The sequence below is a fragment of the Capricornis sumatraensis genome, chromosome 13 (assembly GCF_032405125.1).
Source record: "Capricornis sumatraensis isolate serow.1 chromosome 13, serow.2, whole genome shotgun sequence".
In the NCBI taxonomy this organism is placed as follows: domain Eukaryota; kingdom Metazoa; phylum Chordata; class Mammalia; order Artiodactyla; family Bovidae; genus Capricornis; species Capricornis sumatraensis.
The window spans coordinates 60707913-60728289 of record NC_091081.1 but is presented as its reverse complement, the minus strand read 5'-3'; the positions used below and the strand labels follow the sequence as shown (position 1 = coordinate 60728289).

Below are 20377 nucleotides of genomic sequence, written 5' to 3'. Positions count from 1 at the left end.
AAAGGGATATTGTACCACAGTGAGAACACTGAGCTGAGAGATGGAAGCCAGTGGAAATTCATCCATAAAACAGGAAGTTGCCCAGAATGGATGACTCCGTTGGGTTGCTTTGTCCTTACCCCAACAGAAAAATGTCCTGGTTCTGGTTCTGTCCTAGGTGACTGACCAGCTGTTACATCCAGGTGCTCCCATGCCTTCTGGCTTCTGGCTGGTTCTACCAATGGGGACCCTTGGTAGAGATGGGAGGGATGCACTGTGCTGTGCTTACTCAGTCGTGTCTGCTTCCATGGACTATAGTCTGCCAGGCTCCTCTATCCACAGGGATTCTCCAGGCAAGAATACTAGAATGGGTTGCCATGTCCTCCTCCAGGGGATCTTCCCAACCTAGGGATTGAACCCAGGTCTCCCACATTGCAGGCAGATTCTTTACCATCTGAGCCACCAGGAAAGCCCAAGAATACTGGAGTGGGTAGCCTATCCCTTCTCCAGGGGAACTTCCTGACCCAGGAACTGAACCAGGGTCTCCTGCACTACAGGTGGATTCTTTATCCGCTGAGCTACCAGGGAAGTCTGATGGGAGGGATATGGGGATTTAATGTTAAGGCTGACCCTTGGCTCTCCTCCTGTGAGGATTCCAAAGGTCACTGCTCCTCTTAAAGGCTCCTGCTTACAGAAATTCCCTGGTGGTCCAGTGGTTGGGACTTTGTTTTTTCACTGCCAAGGGCCTGGGTGTGATCTCTGGTTGGGGAACTAAGATACCACATGTCGTGTGATATGGCCAAATAAATAAGCAATAAATTTTTTTAAAAAGGCTCCTGTTTTCCGTGACTCTCCCCTCCACATGACATTATTCTTCAGGCCTGCATTCGTGTGCAGGCCCTACCATCGCTGTCCTCCCACCCGCTGCCCACATCCGTGGTACTGGTACCCTTGTAAATGAACTCTCTTTGCCTTATCCCAATTTAAATGCTTCTGGAAACCTGACTGATTCTAGAAGATTCTGAACTAGATTTTGGAAGATTCTTCCCAGCTGTCTTTTGGCATATGATCATCTGTGAACTAACTTGGCTTGCCTGTTCTTTCTCCAAAGTTACAATTCTTGAATTCTTCAAGTTCAGATGGTGTGCCAGTTATTAACAGAGGAAAGCGCTCCTTTGTTCACTTCATTTTCCTAAAAGTATAACTACTGTCCACAATCAAAAGTAAGACAGAAGTCAAAAGTAAGTAAAATAAGGGCACAGCTTTATTTCACTACAAGGCAGTAAATACACTGTCATATCAAAAGTTCAGTACCAGCCATCTTGCACCAAAGGTTCTTAAGGCAGCAACTGGCTATCGATCCCAGCTGCAAACACATAGGTTGTGTGTGGCAGTTCTGAGACCATACACTTAAGGACTCTGGGGAATGCTGATTAAACACATAAGCCCTGAATTAAAGAACAGTCAGGCTGAACTCAAAACAAAACACAGGACATCAACAACACAGATCTCCCAATAAAGAAGTGCAATGCATCCTCTTATAAACCAACAAGAACAAAAAAAAGAAAAACAAGAAACAACCACAAATGCAAAATCTCCCAAATAAGTTTTCCAATGTATTACAAAAGGAAAAAAGTATATATATATATGTATGTATATATATATATATATATAAAATAAAAAAGTTTGACAATACTAGTGCATAGTCAATTACCTAACACCAAGTTTCTTTTCTCTCCCTCCCAAGCACTACTACCCTTCTGATACTAGCAGCATGTCTACAGGCTAAGTCCATAGCAGCAAAACACATTTTTTTTCATTTGGCATGTACAAAATTAAATTACTGAATAAAAATATAATTTTTTTATAAAACTATTTCATACAGTAATAATTTTTAAAGCAAGCTAACAACAACAAAAAAAACCCTCATAAAATGGTTTGGTACAATAAACGTACCTCCAATGTTATTGACCATAAATGAGCATTTACAATATTGATTACTTATTCCACGGTGTGAAGCCAACATTTATAGTAATGCATTGTGTTTAGTGATTGAGAAAAGTGAAATATTGGAGTACCTTTTTGTGCGTTAAATTTCAAAAAACTCATCACGGAAAAAATACTGGTCTGTTGGATCCTCTTAAAATACAGATAAATCATTTTATGTTTTTTTTTTAAAAAAAAAATCTGCATTAAGATACTTAACCACTGACTACAATCCATGACCTAATAATTTAGGTAAAACTGTTAAACTTATTAATTAAAAAAAAAAATCCGTTTAGTTGGGTGAAATCTCATACGATTTCACTCACCTAAATGCACTTGGTGCTGCTCTCAACTGTTGTACCACAACAAAAATAGGCTCTTCTCCCATTCATGAACAGTTTCATGTAGAGGAATGCTATATCCCAAGTCAACTTGAAGTGTTCTGAAAACCATAATGCTTGTCTGCAAACGTCTCACATGACCAGAGTCCGGGTTGAGAAGGCATTCACATATTTCCGAGGCTGACCGGAAGCTGTCATCTGATCGTCTGTCTTCCCACAGGATGCAGATTCCCAGGCACCGTTACAAGGCTAATGGGAGAGGAGAGAGAGGGTAAGGGCAAGGTCAGACTGGGAAGCACATGCTTTAGCCCACGGATGGACTCCCAACCCCACCTGGCCCAGCAGGAAAAAATGCTGACCTCCAGATACCAAGTAGGAGACACGGGGGAGCCTTTGTCAGATAAAATCTTCACTCTGACAACCAGGAATTCAGCATTCTTAAGTGATATTAATTATCAGAAATTGTCGTGAAGAGAGAAAACCCACTCCAAGCAGTATGATAAGATCCAGCCGTATCTTGATGTTTGAGTGCTTTTTGTCTATTAGCAGATTTTACAGACTTGGAGACAGGAATGAGTCCAGTCCCCCACATACCTAAGGAGCTGTGGGCATTTACTCTTTGAGCGAACTGGTGAGTGCTTGAGCTGCCCACTGAAGAAGCTCCCATAGGTGCTAGAATTGATTAACACTTACTAAACATAGTACATGTTTTTAATCAAGTTAATTACATTTAAGTTTAGTTATGAATATTTAAATGTATCAACTAAAATGGATATTGATCAATTAAATAGCAATTAATTAAGTAATATCTATTTATTAGAATAGCTTACTTTTTAAAGATGCATTGAAAGATACAGGATGGAACTAATATCTCACAGGCAGCATCCGGATCCAGATTCTTCACACACATGATCTCATTTACACAGCACAGCCACCCTGGGTGGGGGTTCATTCTCTCTTTAATTGAGCAGGAAATGGAGACTCAGAAAGTGCAGAAAACTTGCCCAAAGCCAATCTATGGGGAAGTTGTGGAATGGTTTTGAACCTGTGTCTGTCTTCTGCCTAGCCCCAGCTCCTACCTGTCCTCCATGTGTGCGTGTTTAGTCATGTCCAACTCTTTTTGACCCCATGGACTGTAGCCCACAGGGGTCCTCTATCCATGGGACTTTTCCAGCAAGAATACTGTAGTGGATTGCCATTTCCCCTTCCAGAGGATCTTTCCGACCTAGGGATCTAACCCCGGTCTCCTGTGTCCCCTGCATCCTAGGCAGATTCTTTACTGCTGAGCCACGAGGGAAGCCATCTGCCCTCCATGCTGCTTCAAACCAAAATATGCAATATTTGTACAAGGCCTCTGCTCCTTAGAGCCTTAAGTTTGCCCTACTTAGCTCCCAAGAGTATTGAAGATGCTTACAAAATGAATATAAATGAACAGGATTTAAAACATGGATAAGGGTGGGTCACCAATAAATGTGGAAAAAATAAACAATACAAAGATGAGGTGAGATTTCGATTCAAAATACTTGCCATAAACCAAAATGCACCAACAAGATGTAAATCTCAAAACTAACTCTGAGCTCTTTAGCAGTCAATGCAAAGAGGGAAACAGAAACACAAGCAGTTGTAAGATTTGCTGTCCATAAGCTCAAAAGTCAGTCAGTGGTTTAGAAAAAGCACAGCTATTCCTAGTATTTATATCTAAGTGGGATGTGTCTCATGGACAGAAGAAGAATAAGAAAAGAAAGCCCTCTGCTCTTTAGAGCCTCAAGTGTCCCTCAGGACAGTGGTCCCTAACCTTTTTGGCACCAGGGACTGGTTTCATGGGAGACAATTTTTCCATGGACCATGGGCAGGGGAATGGGTTAGGGATAATTCAAGCACATTACATTTACTGTGCACTTTACTTCAATTATTATTACAACAGCTCCACCTCAGATCATCAAGCATGAGATCCCGGAGGTAGAGACCCTTGTTTAAGAGACAAAACCAACACCTGACACCGGTGAAGTGATGACAGGCAGATGAAAGGTCTGTGGTGCCACAGCCAGATGAAGAGGAGATAAGACGCCAAGCAACAGCCAGGGCCATGCTCTAGGCAAAGGCATGAATAGGCAGGATTGAGATCGACAGGTGGTAAAGAGGGTAACCCATGTGGCAAAATAACATGAAAGAGTCAGGAAGCTGCAATTTGTACATTGCTTGTGGGAGGGACTGGGAGACAGAGAGGCAGGAATAAGTGGATTAAACATGAGTACCACACATGTTTCTAAGTATTTTGCATGTATCATCTCATTCAATTCTCACAAACACCTGTGGATTAGGTAAGGCTCATTACATCTGTTTTACAGAGCAGGCAATTTTACAGGAAGAGAGAACTTAGGCAACATCCTTAAAGTCATCCAGCTAAGAAGTGATGAAGTGATGAAGTAGGAATGTGAATCCAGGCTCTAATGAGTATAAGCTGCTGCTTTGTTTAGAGTTCTTATGAGTGGGAATTGTGTGGTCTGGTCAGCAGAGCCTTAGAATGCAGGAAGAAACACTGAGATGAGGTGTTAAAGTCATCAGACTATTTAACAGAGAGGTAGGATAATTCTGAATGAATATGGTGTTTGCATGATGGGACTTCTTTGCCTAGGGTCTGGAACAAAGTTTCAGCGACATAAGATTTACAGTGCCATGTTTCTAACTTGTAAACTTTCACAGGCCACAAACTAGATTTCCCAGTTTCTGCCCAATCTGTTGTGCCATCTCACTGCCAACATAAAGGTACCATCCAAGTTTACACATGTTTACTCTCAAGGCTCAGAGGCTGAATACATAACTTGAAATACTACATAAGCAAGATTGATTATCATAATATTTTCCTGTAACTGTGAATCACAAAACGACAGGACAAAGATGACATCCGTTCTGGGCTGACTTCTAATACTGAGTCACATTTCATGTTTTCTAAATAAAATCACCAGGGTAGTTTAAGCATTCTATGATACAGTTCTGAATACATGGTGTTTCTGTAGTTTGACTCATTGGAAAAGACCCTGATGCTAGGAAAGACTGAAGGCAAAAGAAGGGGCAACAGAGGATGAGATGGTTAGATGGCATCACTGACTCAATGGACATGAATCTGTGCAAACTCCAGGAGACAGTGAAGGACAGAGGAGCCTGGTGTGCTGCAGTCAGTGGGGTTGCAAAGAGTCGGACGTGACTTAGCGACTAAACAACAACAAACTCTAGTTTGAAGGAAGTGGATTAAATATATATATATCTCTCTGGTGTAAATCTGTCCATTCAAATCCCATATTTTAGTTTAGTTGATTGCTCACATGTTGTTGCTAACATATTTCAGTGCAGCACTGGAACACCAAAATGACACAAGAAACCCAATTAACAAAATAAAATTTAATGGAATCATTGTAATTATTGAGCTTGTGTTTGTAGTGACACACATAGAACATATATGATACTGTGACATCTAACAACAATGTGACATCACATGACAATGTGACATAAAATAACAATATGACATATAACAACTACCATTTGAGAGTGAATAATTAAAGATGATGGCTGTCCACCATGAGTACTATGCAGGGCTTAGAATCAATGATGTACACAGAACAAACTGCATTGATAATAACATCAGATGACTAAAAATGATGCAGAATATTTTAATATACTAATCTTATATGTAAACATAAAATAAAGATACACACAAAACTCAAAAATGTATGTTTTGAAAGAATACAGACAGACAAATGAGAGGGAAAGGAGAATAAAAGTGCAAATGGAGGTGAAAGTGACAAGCAAGGAAGAAAGGGTTGTTTATGTTTTTCTCTAGCTAAAAATTTTTCTACTTGGCTATGCTTCAATTAATACAGAATAAGTTTCTATATTAAATGAAATTAAGTATCTTAAAGTACCATATTAAAAGACTCTTATCCTTGCTTTTGGACTTTCCAGGTTGGCTGTGTGGTAAAGAATCTACCTGCCAATGCAGGAGACATGGGTTCAGTCCTTGGGTCGGGAAGATCCCCTGGAGACGGAAATGGCAACCCACTCCAGTATTCTTGCCTGGGAAATCCAGTGGACAGAGAAGCCTGGCAGGCTACAGTCCATGGGGTGGCAAAGAGTTGGATACGACTTAGCGACTAAATAACAACATGCTTGCTTTTACAATGCCTCTTAATAAAAGTCAGACTCTGACCCTTGACAATATGATACTTAATTCAGAATTTCCAATGTCTGTTCAGGAAAATCTAGTACAATTATCACCCCCTAGTATATTTTCAACTTGAATGTCATGTTTTGTTGGATCTCTCAGATGGCTCATCATTTTATTCATGTTTGGCTCTTCCTCCAGGACCAGATATTTAAAACAAGATCAATACAAAGAATATACCCTATATTTTAAATTAATTTTTTGAAAAAAATTCAATCAGCCTCTCCCAAGTAGAAATGAAATTTATGAAGAAATAAATCAAATTAACTGAAATATCCAAATTTCAGAAAGCAGAGCATTTCAGGGGCACCTAAGTCCTGAGGCTCATAGCTGAGAGCGGACAAGGTGATTTGGAACACCTAAATCTCCCAGTGTAGACAGACACCAGGACACAGTACCCACTCTGTGCAAGAAAAACAAACCGAACAAAAAGGCGAGCATTGAGTGGACAGCTCCTTTTCTGCATCATGAAAGTACAAAGCTAATACTTTTTACAACCATGAATGGAAAAACTGGTCAGAGCAATCACATACCTACTTCACGAAAGCAAAGTAAGAGCAGAAGAAAGCAGTAAGAAAAGAAATGTTGAAGTCCACCAGCCAAAAGGGCAGCTGTCTCTTCTTGCAATTTCTTTCTCCCTCCTTACCTTGAAGCCTTGGGGTCCTAGGCCAACTTTTCAAGCAGATAGAATAGTTTTGACAAAGGAAGATTAAATGTCTTCATGCTAGAAGGATTTTTTTTTTTAATACTGTCAAATAGATCCTTGTGCATCCTCCTTATTCCCTCTCCTTAAATGTTAGTTTCACTTACACTAAAGAATTGGTAAGAATTTCTGCACATTGAATCCTTGTTAAATGACTAACCCATGGTGCTGTTGCAGACATGCCACTCTACCCTAATTCATTTCAAAGTTAATAATCCTGCCACACATCCTCCTCCTCTTGCCCGTGAGTCATCTTACTTATCCACGATGTACCTCTGATCGCCCCTGGGCAGAGATGAACTGTAAACAGACTGTCAGAGCTCTAACTGGGATATCCTGCTGAAGCACTTTAAATAAATACTCTGAATCCTCGGCAGAAAACTGAAGAAATCAAATGAGATAAAACCATGTCCACAGGTGATTCTCTGTCGGAATTAGATTATCTTCATATTTTTCACTAAGAATATGAATGGTTTTTTTCATCACGCTAAACAAGAACCACTATTGTTGTGACATTCATAGAGCAACTTCACACAATAACTGCTGATATCAACAGCCTTGGCAGGGTATGTGCTGTACAATTTACAAAGCTCTTAAGAAACTTGTATAAGTCATAAAAGAATGATTTTGTAAAACCAAAGCAACTTATGAGATGGTTTTACATTTTTCTGTTTCATTTTTTAAAATAATAGCAGACATAGATGGTATCCAAAAGACTTAAGAATTATTTGATTATTCCATTTAATCTATCCATAGAAAAGACTTTTAAAGTGAAAGTGAAGTGAAAGTGAAGTGAAAGTCGCTCAGTCGTGTCTGACTCTTTGCGACTCCATGGACTATACAGTCCATTGAACTCTCTAGGCCAGAATACTGGCGTGGGCAGCCTTTCCCTTCTCCAGGGGATCTTTCCAACCCAGGATCAAACCCAGGTCTCTTGCCTTGCAGGAGGATTCTTTACCAACTGAGCTATCATGGAAGCCCCCACAGAATTAAAATTCTAAAAATCAGAACTCATTCTCAGAGAGGCATCTTTTACAATGTATTCACTATAAGAGATAACATAGAAATCTTTAGTTTTATCTTGAAAGTCAAGAATAAACCTGAGATGAAGGGTCACTGAGGTAAGGTTAGTTGTTATCAAACTCTTCTTATGCATAAATGCTGCACAAAACAATCAAATAAGCCCAACTTCAGGATTGATAACTTTTCATAGAAAAGAGCCCTAAAAGTTAAGGGATCAAAGGTGCAGATGGTGCTGGGGGGTGCCCCATCCACTGGTGCTTCCACATGCCACCCAGACCTAAGTTAACAATTACTATGAAGAATGGCCTTTCTCCAAATTTGGAGTTTGTCCCCAGTGTCTCTAGGGATCTTTCCATCTTACTTGTTGACAGATTTCCCAACATTTTTAATCACATAACCTCAGGTGTCACAATTTTTTGGAAGAAAACCTCTTTCCTTAGTAATGTATTAGTTTTAACTATTAAGATTAAAGCAAGTGCCAATTAAAGTGATTATACCTTTGCTGGCCCAAGGAAAATCCAAGATTACGGTGTTTACCAAACCCAACCAAACAAACAAACAAAAAAAAATCCAACTCTTGTACTCTCTGGGGTAGGGCACTCTGAATTTGAGCTCAACTTCCCTTCCTCACTCATTTAGCCTTTCTAGTTCATCTCAAAACTATACATGGCAAAGTTATTTTATAAGATATATTGAAAGCAGTCTGCTGAACTATTACTAACAGCTATATGAAACCTTGCCAGGGCAAGTGGAAAAAAAGTGACCCAAGGGAGAACTAAGTGAACACAGAGGTATCCAGGGAAGCAGGTCAACAACAGCATACCAACACTAAGAAATGCCTGGAAAGATCTGTGTCACACGGAGACGGACTGTTTCTCTGTCTGTTGACATGCCAACAAGGGCAGCAGAAAAATAGAGAAGACCAGTAAATCAGTTGTTTGATCTCCATAATACCGAAGAGACCTGACTAACTTTTTTTCAGGAATCAGCTGAATCAGCAATCTCTTTTGGTGAGCCACTGATACAGTTCTGCCAGAGTGGAAGAAGGAATGAGCAAGAACAGGTGAGGGGATGATTGGGGAGAACGGCATTCTATCATGTATACTATCATGTAAGAATTGAATCGCCAGTCTATGTCTGACGCAGGATACAGCATGCTGGGGGCTGGTGCATGGGGATCACCCACAGAGATGTTATGGGGAGGGAGGTGGGAGGGGGTTTCATGTTTGGGAACACATGTAAGAATTAAAGATTTTAAAATTTAATAAAAAAATAAAAAAAAAAAAAAAAAAAGAAAGAACACGTGAGAGGAAATAATACACCTCAGTGCAAGCGGACCTGGCTGTTGGTGAAGCCTCCTTGCGTACGTGTCTAAGGACAGGGACTATCCAAAATAGGTACCACCAATGTACACTGGCAAGTGTGCTGCCATTTTGAAAGGAATATTATATCCATTTGATCTTCACAGCAACCCTGTGTGATACATGGAGGACAAACTATAGTCCCCAGTGTACAGATGAGCATTTTCGTTTGAACTAATTAAAACCATGCAATTAGAAACTGGGGAAGTCTGGATTAGAACCCAGGTGCCTGTTGTGTGCATGCTAGTGTATTACACTTCTTAGCCATGCCGATCAAGCAAAAAGGGTTTGCCTCATTGTTTGAAAAATTCATAAACAGTTCATAAGAAGTTAGGAGCAATCCAAAGCACATGGAACTGGAAAAGTGAGTTTCAGCTGCTTGCAATAATACTGTAAGATTCTTTGATACTGTGCAAATGTGTTTAAGTATTAATAGCTTGACAAATTTACTTAAATTAAACTCACTTTTAAAAAAAAAGTAAGGCGAAGACAAGCCAAGTCAGGAAATTAAAATTTAAGGCTGTCACTCTGTGGTTACAAAAAAGAGGAAAGAGTGAGTAAAAAGCATATGAACATATCTTTTATATTGGGGTTTTAAACAGGAATAAAAGAAAATTATAATTTAAGAGAAAAATACACAAGTTCAGAGGCTTTTAACTTAAGTGTAGTTTTAGATCTACCAATGAAAATGTTTACCTTAGGAAATGTTTATTGGCAAAATGTATTTATTTCAAAATGTAAAGCAAATTGAAAGCACAGGCAGTTCTTTTCTCCTTACTGAGGGAGTTCTGTGCATGGCACGTGTGTGTGTGTGTGTGTGTGTGTGTGTGTGTGTGTGTGTGTGTGTGTCTGCCTGCCAGTCTTGGGCTCTTTTAGAGTAACTTTCAAACATCAGGATCCAGAAGGGTTCCACAGTGAACCCGTCTTTTCCATCCCAAACTGCAAGTATTCTAAGCTGAATATCTATTTCCTCATTTGTGATCATTTTATAAGCTTCTAGACTCCATTCTCTACCACTATACAACACAGAGAAAATGGCACAATGATCTGAAAATCTCACATATTCTGAGCTACCTGAAAGACACAAATATCAAAAAAGTCTCAGAACATTTTTATTAGGAGTCCTGTCCCTGTTTGTTTTTAAAGTTAAGGCAACTAAAAAGAAGAAGAAATCCAACTATACTATTTTGCAGCTGCTGCAAATTCCTTTTTAAAAAAAATCAAGCATAAATAATTTAAAAAACAAATATAACATTGTTTGTGCATAATGGCTTATACTTGCCTCCAAACATTATAGCTTATGGACTAGGGGATACATGGAAAGCTCAAGCTATTAAAATTATTTGCTTCTCAATGACAACCCACATAACACATGGGCATATCTAGCAGCCTGAGTTTGGTCTCTACATACCATTTCCCACTAAAAGATCACAGCACCTAGGGGAAATGGCTGGTTCCAAGCAGAGAGGAAGGAAATGTAGCTATTACACGTATTCATGTATAAGCAGGGCTTCCCAGGTGGCGCTAGTGGTAAAAGACCCTCCTGCCAATGCAAGAGACATAAGAGACACAGGTTCAATCCCTGGGTAAGGAAGATCCCCTGGAAGACAGCCTTGCAACCCACTTCAGTATTCTTGCCTGGAGAATCCCACAGACAGAGGAGCCTGGCAGGCTATAGTCCATGAGGTCACAAAGAGTCGGACACGGCTGAAGTGAGTTAGCACGCATGCAGGCACATATGTAAAAGCATACGCATTTACACGTGCATTAGACTCTTAACTATAAAATCCCAATATCTGGGGCCTCAAAACAATAACTTCTCTGTTTAAAGTGTTGTGGGTATAATTAAGCCAAGGATCATTAACACTGAAATGACAGAACACAGAATTGCACTGTTAGTTTAGTCTTCAATTAACTTTTCTTGTACCTAAGCACATGTATTTAGTCAGTTAGATGGACAATCATTTGCAGTATTCAACTGACAAACATTCCATATTTTACAAGTATCAGAATTTTAAAATATTTTAGGAGTGAAATTTAGTTGTTTCAATTAAATGCACTCTAACAAAATGTCTAGGTTGTTTGGATAAAATCCCATTTAACATTCGATATATTTATTAAAAGTACAAATCATAAAATTTCTAGATTATATAAAGTGCTCAAGTTGAATAGCCAGGTCTTTGACGAGTACACAATATGTTCAATAGTACCACGCATGAAAAATCTGCCCAATTAGGTCAAGTTGAATTATCAATGGAAATATATGATAGATCATAACGGTTTTAACAAAAAGATTACCAAATTGCTTAAAAATCTATATAAATATTATTGAGTCAGGTTTATATGAAATATAGGCAATATATGCTTGAATATTTAGAATGACCTGACGCATTTTCTAATTTGAAACATTTTAGAAATCATATATTTCTATGGTATTAGAAGCTAGGTTTCCATGACACAAAATGGAGATACTCGGTAGGTGCCGTTCACTCTTAAAATGAATGTTATCTATTATAGCAAGTTATTAAAATATATTTAAGTGGTGTACATCAGTAAAACCATATAGTGTATATGAAAACACTGACTCCAAAATCAGCTTATCGTGTCAATTATTTAGGTGGGTGGAGTTGACAACTGTTACCTTCACCATTTGATGTATGTAGGTGGCTTAATCTCAGTATACAATGATAGAATCTGAAGAGTACCAAATATGACTCATTGATATGCTAGAAAATACAGATTAATAAAAACAGAGCTACTACTTAATACTGAGCTTCAAGGATGAGGAATATTGGGTTGGCCAAGAAGTTTGCTTATAAGATGTTATGGAAAAACCTGAATAAACCTTTCAGCCAACCCAATATTTTCATTAAATAAAATACAATGATAATAAAGTTCCATATTTTTTTAAAATTCAATAGCATTAAAACATTTAAGGTAAGAATTAGCCAACCTATTTTTATAAACACTGATATTGTTGCCAAATTTTATATAATACATATTTGATATCTGTACTGTGTTTGGCTCAATATATTTTATATTTGCACAAAAGTTTAGATTTAGGTTTTGCTGAACACTATCTAGTTAGGCCAAAAGCTTTAGGATTTAAGTTTTAGGGAAAGAACCAGGGGTTTTCAACTTCATAATGATGACTGTCCCCAAATATATTTACATGTTGCAATTTAGCACTTAGAAGGCACTTTTTCATACTACTATAAATATAAGTCAGATCCTAGTCTAGGTGACAAAATTACACAAAACAGCTTAATTAATGCACTAATAGCACTACCCAAATCCTATCTTCTGGAAACCCAGGACCAAAAAATTCAGGGAGAAAGAAGGCAAGAAAAACAAACAAAAAAAGCGTTTTCATTCTGAATCTAGGAGCAGCTCTAGGTAAAATTTGGTAATGGGTGACCTTTGCATTCTTCTAATCTCCTTTCTGGGTTCCCCCTTATGCAGAGTTTGTTCTTCTCCTCATCTCCCAATTCTGTGCCATATTCTGAGTCTTCTTCACACTTCTACCCAGGCTTGATCAACTCAGGAAAGACTCTGGATTCCCTCAAGGACTGTCTTTCCCTAGCCCATACTCCAGTCAGTGGTCACCTTTCATCAAAGCAGTTGGATCAGACAGAAGCCACAAGGAGAGCAATCTGATGGAATTAAGACACAAAGTGTGCCTACAGCCCTTCCAGCTGTATTTGCATTTCTTAAAAATAATGCTAAGTATCACAAATGCTTTAAAGGCGGGAGTTTTAAGATTCTCATAATTTGGAGAGTGCAGGCCTACCACAGTGACAAGAAAGCCCATCCAGGAACAGGACATTCTTTCAGATCATACCATCTCATACGGTGCCTTCCCTCACAGGACAAATATGCCATTTCACTTCTGAATCCAAGTTCTCTGTATGCTCCAGGGTTTATGGTTTTTCCCTCAGTGTGGCAAGGTGGGGATGAAAGGGAGGGCTCTGCAGGTGACTGGGTATTGTGTTATTTAATGTTGGGAACCGCTGTAAATAATTTAAGGGAGCAAATTTGCATTCTTATTTACGTTTGGTTCAGGATTAATTTGGAATTTGTTGTATTTCATCAACATACACCTACTTTAGAAAAAGGGAAATCTCTTTTGATATTAAAACCCAAGAGCAGATGTTCAGCTAGAGATTAGCCACATAACACTGACAGTTGACTTTCTCATTCTGATAGTCAAATACGTTGTAATTCTTTTCTAGCTATCTAATTTCAAACTTCTTTGAAAATCTAAACAAGGTCTGAGCTTTGACAGCTTAGTGAGGGAACAGAAAAGTAAAAATTTTGAAACTAAAAGTAAACTATATCAATTATTTAATAAAAACTTTAAAAGCAGAAGAAAGAGATACTGTCACATGTGATTAACAATCTTAGTCACAGTAAGAAATGCTTCACTTCATCATTCTTTGGAAGCTTGCTCTAATAAAAAAATTTTCAGTGAGTCTCATATGAATGGCAACAAGGAATCTTAGAGGAGTCTTTTAGACATTGGGAGTTATTTAAAAGCATCACTTCACTATGTCTAAAATATGTGTTTTTTTTTTAAGTTTTATAGTGAATGACTTTTTAGATACCAATGCTGGAATAGTAATTACCTGCAAGGGACTTGCCAGGGACCTGTTTTTAGGTACTGTAAATGCTTTGAGAACATTGTCTTCATCTTCTGATACTGGCGTCATTAAAACGGAACTTGTAAGAATATTCTAAAGGAAAAGAGAATAATTTGAAATTGAAACGAGGTACGATAATAAGGGGACTGACAGAATTCTAACACTTGAAAGAGCAGATTACTATGAGTTGACACACATTAGCAGGAAAAAAAAATGCAGGTATCTGCCAGAAATTCTCTTCCCAATGAGCTAAATGGAGAACTCAACTCTGCACTAACCCTAATCCCACTGGCAAACATCACTAAAACAAAAAGCTTCGAGGCCCCACACAGTTCCAGGAATGAGGCAGGGCACTCAGAAACATCTGCTAAATGAGTTAATAAAGACATATCTTTAAAAGGAAAGATTTACTAAGCTCTGGTGAGAGAACTGTTCATTTCATATAATGGTAAGAAACCTTTTCGAGTTACAGATTAATGGTAGTATAGTTTAAAGGTGAAAAGAATGGAATTTAGAACCAAAGTTCTAACCCAGAACCACCACTTATAAGCTATACAATCTTGGAACAAGTGACTAAGCCTCCTCATGCCTCAGTTTCCCTACTAGTATAATGGAAATGACAATGTTACCAACCTTGTAGGGTACTTGTGAGGGTTAGATATCTGAGTTAATGCATCTAAAGCTCTGAGACTATTAATCACCACTTTGTACACACTGAATAAATATTAGCAATTGCTATTACCTCTGATTCTTTGTAAGAGAAAAGGGTAATCATTCACAAATTACAAACTTTTAAAATGGCACCCACTCCAGCACTCTTGCCTGGAAAATCCCATGGGCGGAGGAGCCTGCTAGGCTGCAGCCCATGGGGTCGCTAAGAGTCGAACAGGACTGAGCGACTTCACTTTCACTTTTCACTTTCATGCATTGGAGAAGGAAATGGCAACCCACTCCAATGTTCTTGCCTGGAGAGTCCCAGGGACAGGGGAGCCTGTTGGGCTGCTATCTATGGGGTCGCACAGAGTCGGACACGACTGAAGTGACTTAGCAGTAAGAGGAAAACAAAGGAACACTACCAAGCTATGAGAAGACACAGAAAACATTTAAGAGCATGTTAAGAAGCTAGTCAGGAAGCTTCATACTGCATGATTCCAGTTATATAATATTATGCAAGATGCAGAACTATAGACTAAAAAGATCAGTGGGTGCCAGAGCTGAGGGGGAGGGAAGGATAACTAGACAGAACATGGAGGACCTTCAGGGCTGTGAAACTAGGTTCTATTATACTATAATGGTGGATAAACGTCAGTATAAATTTGTCCAAATACATAGAATGTATAACACCAAGAGTGAACTCTAAGGTAAAGTATGGGTTTAGGGTGACAATGTGTCAATGTGGGCTCATCAGTTGTAACAAATGTAACCCCCTGGTGGATGATGTTGCTAAGGGGGAGGCTGGGCATATGTGAGGGTGAGGATACATGGAAAATCTCTGTATCTTTTGTTCAACTTTGCTACTAACTTAAGACTGCTCTGAAAAATAGTCTTTTTAAGAAAATGGTTGTAACCAAAGCAATGCAACATTGTGTATGATAAAGGGCATTTACTACATATAAAGAGTTGGACAGGACTGAGCATGCATGTACACACTCAGATGCTACATAAAACCAAACAGGAGACAACTTACCAAGGAGGAAATACAGGTATCCCCTGCTATTCAAAAGTTCACTTCACACCACTTCACTTTGATGAAAGTCTTACATTAGTAGTTATTTTCATGAATGGCTAACCAATAGAAATCCAAAGAGAATTTTTGCTTTTGTTTTGCAGCCAACTATTATAGAGGCAGCACATACCCTGAGTAGTTAGAGTAGCACCACCAAGTTCCTTCCCCAGGCAGTACACTCAGCATCTCAGCACCAAGTGCCACAGTTTAGAACTGGTACGAGCATCTTCATCTCAATTTATTTATTTTTATTCATTTTTTTACTGAATCATAGTTGCTTTAAAATATTATATTAGTTTCTGATATACAATATGTATAATGCTAGATATTTTTATACATTATACATCATACACAGTTATTATAAAATACTATCTTTCTTGTGCTACATAGTAAAAGCAAAAAATGAAAGTGTTAGTCACTCAGTCATGTCCGACTCTTAGTGACCCCATGGACTGTAGCCCACCAGGCTCCTTTGTCCATGGGATTCTCCAGGTGCTATACATTATATCTGTGTAATATTTATAACTGGGAGTCTGTACCTCTTAAACCTCTTCACCTATTTCATCCTTCCCCCCATCCCTTTTCCCTCTGGCAACCACTAGCTTGTACTCTGTATCTGTGAGTCTGTTTCTATTTGTTTCTTTGTTTTGTTTTCTAAAATTCGATTTATTTTTTGCACCTGTTAGTAAGATAAGTCCTAAGGTAAACTACTTCTTTGCTTTATGGTGGCTCAGTGGTAAAGAATCTGCATGCTATGCAGGAGACTTGGGTTCAGTCCCTGGGTTGGGAAGATCCCTTGGAGAAAGAAATGGCCACCCACTCCAGTATTCTTGGCTGGGAAATCCCACGGATAGAGGATCACCAGAGTCAGACATGACTTTGTGACTAAACCACCACGGAAGGTTTCACAGGAATGCTCTACTTTCAAATAGTAGGAGAAACTTGTACTACTTTTAGAAGAAAAATAAGTAAATTAAAAGATAATGTAAAAATTAGCATTGTTTTCATGGAAATATGTATTTCCATGCCATTGATTTTTTAAGCGGCCAGGACTCTCAACTTGAATGAACAACAAACAAGTCTGCAGTAGAACAGAATCTATTTCCAAAACGTGAACAAAATATCATCGTATACTCAACATTAATGATCATAAAAAAATAATCATGTGAGAGAATATTGAGAAGTATGATGCACGAAAGAGTGGCAAAACCACAATGGCCCCACGTGCCACACACTGAATTCTGTGAGCCACCAACATCTTATAACATGGGGGTATACTTACTGGCATGTCTGCCACAGGCGATGCCTGTGTGAACAGCTGAGTGTTCAGACTATCCCCTTCCCAGTGGTTTGAGCAGAAGAAGTTTCCTGCTTTATCAGTTGGAGATTCCACCTAAAAGCAAACAGGAAGTGCTTTGTTGTTTCTAGAGCTAGAACTTCCCAAGAAACAGTTACACTCAAGAGTCAATTTCCGTAAGATGAATAAAGTCTGAGGATCTAACGGGTAACGTGGTGAGAGTAGCTGATAATACAATATTGTATACTTGAAATTTGCTAAGAGAGTAGAACTTAAATGTTATCACTGGAAAAAAGGTAAATATGTGAGGTAATAGATATGTTAATTAACTCAATGGGGGAGAATCCTTTCACAAAGTACATGTCTATCAAAACATCACATTGAAAAAAAAATCACATTGTACACTTTAAATGTCTTATAATTTTATTTGTCAATTATATCTCAGTAAAGCTGAAGAAAAAGTCAATCTCTAGCCAATCTCTCAACCTCTTATCCTTATATGAAAATAAATTCAAAAGGCCCGGTATCTAACCTGCTGGAAATGCTTCTTGACATCAAGCTAAAACTTTGATCTTGGCAAGTTAGATTCCCTTTCTTTTACACTATGAATTAAAGAGACCATTATTTTATTAGTTTCAATTCTCCATGATATCCAACAATTAAACATCTATGTATCAGTCAGTCATCTATCCATCTTTATATCAGTGATTTTAAAAAGTACAATACAAAGCTGCTTCCTTCTCTTTCCTCTATACTTTCTAGCATCTTTTCTGTTCAAACAGGAAGGAAATAGAAGTGGCTTGGCTTCCCAATTACAAGGTGGCATGCATGTGCTGCCAAGCCTGGCAGTACCTCTTAACAGCATCTTATATGAAAATATTGTATGAAACATGGTGTTACACAGTGCCCACACCAGACACATCAAGCTGCCCACAAGGAACAAAGGCAGCAGCATTGTTCTTTTCAAAGGATCCCATGTTTACCTCTTGTTTAATCTTCTTCAGTAAAGGTTGTCCGTTTTCTTGAAACTCAGCAACAATCCCAGATTCATCAGATTCCTGTTTGATCACATCCTGTAGGTCTTCTACTAGATGAGATGGTGTCTGAGGCTGAAGGAAAGATTGGGTACATTTGCATCAGAGGAAATTTTCTATCTGTATTAATAAACCAACTAAACCCAAGAAATTTACTAGAACTTACTAGCATCTTCAGGGGACCATATTTAATTTCTTGAGCTGTGAGTGCATGTTTGAATGGTGTAGGAGTTCTTGGAGAGCTTTCTAGAATTGACCTTTTGATAGCTGGAGTTCTGAAGCTTTAAAAAGAAAACAAGAATTGGTTCAATATGAAAGATCATATGTTCTTTATGTTTCTCTACCTATTAAATGTAATTTCCTCTACTAAATACAATAAACTCTTATTGATATAGAATAGAGTATGTTTATGGATCATATATGTATTATTAAGGAAAAGATAATATGTCTATCAAGTATTTCCAAATATTTCAAACTATCATACCCCAAAACTAAGAGCATTAAAATATTTCTCATCTTTCTTTAATCATTCTGAAAATACATGCAGTGACTCTAAGCCTTTAAAATGAACATAAGCATTATGAAGATCTGATGTCACTTACAAATCAGCTTTATCTATTCATTATCTTTTATCTATCCACAACAGCAAACATGCTAACCTCTGAAAACTAAAAGGTTTTTAAAACTGTTTCTAAAATATATTTATGGTTTCAGGAATAATAGAATTGTATTTTTTAAAGGTTTATTACAATTCATATTGATGTTCTCTGGCATTTTTTTTTGAATTGGTTAAGCCTTTATTGAATATAAACAATGGCTTAATCATTCCTTGGCTTTTAATCATCTACTTTTCCTGGGGATGGCAAAACAGGTCCATTCGATAGATAAATTTCAGAAAGAAAAAATAAGATTTAAAAATATAAACTAAGTAAAGAACCATACTTATTCTTATTCCAAAGTTTATAATTAGAGCGGAAAGGATGTTGAAAATCTTGTTTTCAATGAAAAAGACTTACTGAACAAACAGGAAAACTGAATGGAAAAGCTATATTAAACCTTCCTCTAGATATACAGGAAACTGAGAATTAGAAAAGATAGTTTATTCTCCCCCGCTTCCACCTCTAGGTAGCTCTACCATGTCCAGGACAGACATATTCAATGTGGAAATACACATGATTATGTACATAGAAGTGGATCAGTAAAATTATACACATATAAGTAGATCAAACACTTGGGGACTATTTTCTATTAATTAACTACAGGTAAATAAAATAAATAATTTTTTTCTTGAAACAAGGACTTACATAGTATTTTCCTTTTGAATTTTCACAGTCTGGTCTCTATGAAATGGAGTTGTAACAGTCAATTTGTGACCATTTAGTGGGGTGGAAGTTAAAGAAGGCATTTCCAAGTCTAAGTTTTCATGGTTATTGGAAGTATTTAAGAACTAAATATGAGAAGAAAGAAAAAAATACTTAAGTTAAACAGTGATTCTTTACTTAGCCCAATTTAAAAATCGATGTTAACAAATAGGTATGTTTTACTGACCCACTATATGAAACAATGATGTTAACAAGCACATAGTGTTTTATTTCAATTTAGCACCCAAGATTTGGAATATGATTTCCAAAGAAAACTTGCAAAATCCTAAGAAAACATTCTCAATAAATGACACCTGTCACTAAAGAGAATGAGATGCACTTTTTATTAATGTTAAAAGTGTTGAAGTGACTTCTTTTGGAAAGTAATAATTGTTTTTCATACTTTTTCTCTTTAGTCATCTAGGAAACATCATTGTATAAAATTGACATTATGTGAAAAATTCTTGAGAAATAACCTGTATCTCTCAAAACACTGATGTTCTGGGAAAAGTAATTGGTGTTCCTCAAATGGTTTCAAGGTAAAACAAATTAGGAAAACATACTGCAATCTCTTGGAAATTCACAATGCACATTAGTGTATTTAAAACTTTGAGAGATCCTGCAGTAAAGAAACTGCCTTAATTTTGTTCAATTCAGTGTTTCCCAAACTTATATATCTGTATATTTAGGTATTTTTCTGGAGTATC

At 37.7% G+C, this 20377-nt stretch overlaps 1 protein-coding gene across 6 annotated transcripts in view; it reads right to left on the bottom strand.

Annotated features, from left to right (window-relative positions):
- Nucleotides 1-2438: 2438 nt before the first annotated feature.
- MYB (MYB proto-oncogene, transcription factor) overlaps nucleotides 2439-20377 on the bottom strand; it is a 33743-nt gene continuing 15804 nt past the window's right edge. For 5 of the 6 annotated variants that reach the window (XM_068985066.1, XM_068985068.1, XM_068985067.1 and 2 more), the window contains 6 exons: nucleotides 19614-19756; nucleotides 18476-18590; nucleotides 18259-18384; nucleotides 17261-17371; nucleotides 14238-14345; nucleotides 2439-2555 (listed from right to left, as the gene is read on the bottom strand). In XM_068985066.1, the coding sequence (XP_068841167.1) occupies nucleotides 2439-2555; nucleotides 14238-14345; nucleotides 17261-17371; nucleotides 18259-18384; nucleotides 18476-18590; nucleotides 19614-19756 (720 nt within the window). The remainder of the gene's footprint in view (nucleotides 2556-14237; nucleotides 14346-17260; nucleotides 17372-18258; nucleotides 18385-18475; nucleotides 18591-19613; nucleotides 19757-20377) is intronic. The other variant, XM_068985070.1, reaches the window with a different exon arrangement.